The sequence below is a fragment of the Acinonyx jubatus genome, chromosome E3 (genome assembly GCF_027475565.1).
Source record: "Acinonyx jubatus isolate Ajub_Pintada_27869175 chromosome E3, VMU_Ajub_asm_v1.0, whole genome shotgun sequence".
In the NCBI taxonomy this organism is placed as follows: domain Eukaryota; kingdom Metazoa; phylum Chordata; class Mammalia; order Carnivora; family Felidae; genus Acinonyx; species Acinonyx jubatus.
In genome coordinates, this window is record NC_069398.1 from 12413649 (window position 1) to 12419025 (window position 5377).

At 37.5% G+C, this 5377-nt stretch overlaps 1 protein-coding gene across 1 annotated transcript; it reads right to left on the bottom strand.

Moving 5' to 3' along the window:
* Positions 1 to 2904: 2904 nt before the first annotated feature.
* LOC128313573 (non-histone chromosomal protein HMG-14-like) lies at positions 2905 to 3931 on the bottom strand. Its single transcript, XM_053212894.1, has one exon. The coding sequence runs from the start codon at positions 3716 to 3718 to the stop codon at positions 3413 to 3415; it is 306 nt and encodes a 101-aa protein (XP_053068869.1). The 5' UTR covers positions 3719 to 3931; the 3' UTR covers positions 2905 to 3412.
* Between the last annotated feature and the right edge of the window lie 1446 nt (positions 3932 to 5377).

Consider the following 5377-nt stretch of genomic DNA (forward strand, 5'->3'; position numbering starts at 1 on the left):
TTGATAATTTTACTTATATTTTCTCTAACTGAACTTACCCTCCTCAGGACCATTGTTATGGAAAAGGAAAACAGATTAAAGGTAATGTCACTTTCTTTGTAGCATTTTGGGCCTGTGGAATACATTTGTGTTCTGTACATTTGACATATTGCAAAATGTGAATATTGCATATTCATGTATGAATGGTGAATAGATATGAATATATTATATTGAATATATGATACATTCAATTATATACTGAATATATATTCAATGGTGAATAGTTACATTGTGATAGCAGTATACAAATATAGACTGGGTGGAGTATACACTATGTCATTTATCAATTTTCTGATGTTCTGCTTTTATCTAAATTCTTGATTTGGCCTGTAGCTTTATTGACTAAATGACTATTTGACAAGAATGTTATGGAAGGAGGTCATATATTAAATGTCCTGAGTCTTCTTTGGAGTAAAATGGGCAACAAGGAAATAATCATATGAGCTCTTGAATTAGACTAATTGAAGATGAACCTCAATTCCAAGATTTGAGATGCTTTTCAATATTAAGTCAAATTAAGACCATTGGTTAAGAACAGTGGCTCTAAAGTCAGAGAGAAAGCTGTTGATTCATCCATCTCTCCACTGATTGGTTCACTTATTTATTAGTTACCTACACTTTATCAGGGAGTTTCATAAATCTTGGCTTTAAATCTTGACTCTGCCAAGTATTAATCCTGTGATCATAGCCTATTTCTTCAGACGTAAATTGAAGATAATACCAAATTTCTAGGCTATCAGGGAGATTAAGTGACATGTTAGTTTAAGAATTATCTATCTAGGTCTATCTCTGACCTGTAGGAAACACTCAACAAATGGCAGTTAAAAAGGGAGGATGGAATTCCTAAAGGTTTAGTTGAGGAAATACTAATAAACTGAGCTACTTTTCTAATATGATAAGAACCTAGGGGTGTGGGCAAAGTTGTTCTTAAAGTACTGAGGGTGTGATGCTTGGTCTGAGCAATGGAGGACAACTGGAGTTCACTGGGGAGACAGCATGGGAGGATTGGCTTTGAGACTATCTGTATCCTAACCATGTTCCTATCAGTGCATTGTCAGAAGAAGGACTCTGGAAAGGAATGTGGAGGACAGCTTAGATTAAGGGTTGGCAAGCATTTTGTGGAAAGCACAAAAGTAGTGAATGTTTTAGGCTTGTGGGCCACATGTATCTCTGTCGCTTGCTTGCTTTCTTCTTTCTTTCTTTCTTTCTTTCTTTCTTTCTTTCTTTCTTTCTTTCTACCACCTAGAAATGTAAAAGCCATTCTTAGCTCACAGGATGTACAAAAGTAGTCTGTGGGCTGGATTTGGCCAATAGGCTATAGTTTGCTGACACAAAGTTTGACTATGACATCAAGACTGAAGGTGTGGAACCAGTTGTGAGGTAATTGTAACAGACCAGGAGAAAAGCAAGGAGGGTCTGAGTCAAAGTGGTTTAGTATAAAGGAACAGAGAAGGAAGAGTTTAATAAATATTTGGGTGGTAGAAATCAATGGAAATGGGATATGTACATAATTAACTTCATATTCTGGAAGTTTGTACACACTTCTTTAAACGACTCTCTTTCCCATGTATCAGGCTGTTCTTAAGGTATTTTGATGTTGCTACTTATCAAGTTGTATTGGGGTGAGGAAATATGATGTATTTCCTGAAGCGACAATGATGCTTGGGTTTAATGAAGACAGAATGGTATAGAGAGAAACATCATTCTTTTAAGGGGCAAGGGATTGTCTCTCCTCCTGGGTTGTCTAGATATGCTAATGAAATTATCCTCCCCCAAATCACCCAGGCTTGAAACTTCAATCTTATCAGTATAGTATAGTATAGTATGTTTAGTGTTAAGAATGTTGCCATTTCCTGCCTCTATAACTATTAGGTAAGTTTCTTAACTTCTCTGTGCCTCGCCTGTAAAATGGTGGTAAAAATATTCCTATCACATTGGGTTGTGGCAATGATTAAAGAGATACTGGTTGTTAGTAGGAAATATTATGTAGCTGTCGATATTAGTTATCTGTTTTCTAAATCCTGTTTCTTTCTCACCATGTGTAGAAATGTCCTTTTCCAGTGCAAACTCTTAGTGATTTTTCACCATCCAGCTATTTCAGAAATCCTCTCATTGGTTTCCCTTATTACCATTTCTCCTTAATCTTACTTCACTTTAAACCCTTTTCCCTCCACCCCAAATGGTTCATTTTGTACCAGTCTTCATTTTGGCTAGAGGGTTTGAAAGGGAACCCTTTTGGGTTCATAGGGTCATAGGGTCATAGGGTAGTTCATAGGGTAGGTCATAGGGTAGGTCATAAGGTAGTTCCATCTTGTGTATGTGTGCTTCAAGAAATTCTTTCATAATTGAATTTTTATTGGTTGTTCTGAGGATCAATATAGACAAATTCAATTTGCATAGAACTCTTAATGTATTACTGAAAATCTAAAAAATCATGTAGTTGTGATTCTTTTCCTTTTTAAGAAAATTTTTTTGATGTTTGTTTATTTTCGAGAGAGAGAGAAAGAGACAGAGTGTGAGTGAGGGAGGGGCAGAGAAGAGGAAGACACGGAATCTGAAGCAGACCCCAGGCTCTGAGCTATCAGTGCAGAGCCCAATGTGGGGCTTGAACCCACGAACCATGAAATCATGACCTGAGCTGAAGTTGGACACTTAACTGACTGAGCCACCCAGCGGCCCCAGTTGTGATTCTTTTCTAAAAGTTATTCCACTGACCTTCCAGCTTAAAATTTGGAGGCAAATTTTCCTTAACAGTATATCAAGTATCAATATCTTCAAATGTTGATATGCCATTAGAGCGTTAAGTCCCATTAATTCACAATTTAGTATCATATACACTACATACTCAAATTTTCAATCTTTTACAGCACGTTAACAAAGTTACTAGGAAACTGGACTACCATGACAAAGATGCTACAGAATGCATCAGATTCTGACGGGGAGAGCCAAGATCAAGGGGTGGTTTTCTTTAGGAAACAATTCTACCAAAAACAACATGGGAATAGAAGTAATTTAAGATGTTCAAGACATATTAAATGCACGACTGACTCCAAATTGCCATTTAGTATGCTTGGTATTATAGAATGTAAAAACTACCCCATCTATGGAATGTTAAGCTGACACCCAAGACAGTCAAATCCTCTCATATTCAATATCCCACTATTTTCTGGTTGTACAAAAAAATAACTAGCAAATTATTTCACTTCTTTAAAAAAAGCATTTACACTTAAAAAAATGAGGTGAGGTGGGGTTCCCTCCTTCTTGTTTCTAGAGCTACTAAAAAACTTGCATTTACAAAATAGTTGATAACAATATTCCTCTGGATTGTACAAGGAGGGAGACAGGGAACACTGATAAGACATGGGATATGATATTAATCAGATTTGGCTTCCTTCTCTCCTGCTTCATCAGAGGCTGGGCTCTCCTCATTTTTAGTTTCTCCATTTTCTGCAGGTAAGGCTTCTTTTGTCTCTTGGTTAGCCACTTCAGCCTGTTTTCTCTTTGCTTTGCCTTCCCCCTTTGTTTGCACTTTCTTGTCTGAAGATTTATCCTTTCCTGTTGCCTTTTTGGATTTCATTTCCAATTTTGCAGGAGCAGATTTAGCTGACAACCTCGCTGCCCTTCCATTGGGCTCCTTCTTCTCCACCCCCTTGGTGGAGCTGACCTTCCTTTTGGGCATCGTGGGGGTGGGGCGAGTGCATGCTGGGTGCCTGCAGGCTGCTGGACTCCGAGAGCCTTCCTGAACCTGGGCTGCCTGTCCACATCTGCTCCTCCCACCGCCGGAGCTGCTGTGACGCACTGGGTAGTTCTATCTTTAACTTTCTGAGAAATGTCCACACTGTTTTGCAGTGTAGCTGTACCCGTCTGCATTCCTACCAACAGTGTAAGAGGATTCCCCTTTCTCCACATCCTGTCCAACATCTGTTGTTTCCTCTGTTGTTAATTTTAGCCATTCTGACAGGTGTGAGGTGGTATCTCATTGTAGTTTTGATTTGCATTTCTCTGATGTTGAGTGAGATTGAGCATTTTTTCATGTGTCTGTTATCCATCTGGATGTCTTTGGAGAAGTGTCTTCTCATGTCTTCTGCCCATTTCTTAACTCAATTATTTTTTAGGTGTTGAGTTTGATAAGTTCGTTATATATTTTGTATACTAACTCTTTATCTGATATATCATTTGCACATATCTTTTCCCGTTCCCTCGGTTGCCTTTTAGTTTTGCTGATTGTTTCCTTTGCTGTGCAGAAGCTTTTTGTCTTGATGAGCTCCCAATAGTTCATGTTTGCTTTTGTTTTTCTTGCCTCCAGTGACATGTCTAGTAAGAAGTTGCTGCAGCAGAGGTCAAAGAGGTTGCTGCCTATTTTCTCCTCTAGGATTTTGATGGTTTCCTGTCTGACATTTAGGTCTTTCACACATTTTGAATTTATTTTTGTGTGTAGTGTAAGAAAGTGGTCCAGTTTCATTCTTCTGCATGTCTCCATCCAGATTTCCTAACACCATTTGTTGTTTTCTTTTCCATTTTTCTTTCTTGCTTTGTTGAAGATGAGTTGACCATATAGTTGTGAGTTCTCTTCTGGATCCTCCATTCTGTTCTATTGATCTGTCTGTTTTTGTTCCAGTACCATACTATCATGACGATTACAGCTTTCTAATACAGCTTGAAGTCTAGTCCAGAATTGTGATGCCTCCAGCTTTGCTTTTCTTTTTCAACATCACTATAGCTATTTGGTGTCTTTTCTGGTTCCATACAAATTTTAGAATTGTTTGTTCCACCTCTGTGAAAAATGTTGATGTTATTTTGATAGGGATTGATTGAACGTGTGGATTCCTTTGGATAATATTGACATTTTAACAATATTTGCTCTCCCAATTCATGAGTATGGGATGTTTTTCCATTTCTTTTGTTTTCTTCAATTTCTTTCATAAGTGTGCTCTAGTTTCAGAGTATAGATCTTTTATCTTTTTGGCTAGGTATTCTATGTGGAAAACCCTAAAGACTCCACCAAAAAATTACTAGAACTGATACATGAATTCAGCAAAGTCTCAGGATATAAAATCAATGCACAGAAATCTGTTGATTTCTATACAACAATAATAAAGCAGCAGAAAGAAAAATAAAAAAATCGATCCCATTTATAATTCCACCCAAAACCATAAAATACCTAGGAATAAATCTAACCAATGAGTTCAGTCTTTTGAAATGACACTAGCTTTGTGGGCTTGACTACAGTCAATTTTATTTTATTTTATTTTTTTAATGTTTTATTTTATTTTTGAGAGACAGAGAGAGACAGAGCATGAGTGGGGGAGGAGCAGAGAGAGAGAGGGAGACACAGAAT

Coding starts and splice junctions, on each gene's coding strand:
- LOC128313573 (XM_053212894.1), bottom strand. CDS start 3,718: ATGCCCAAAAGGAAGGTCAGCTCCACCAAGGGGGTGGAGAAGAAGGAG.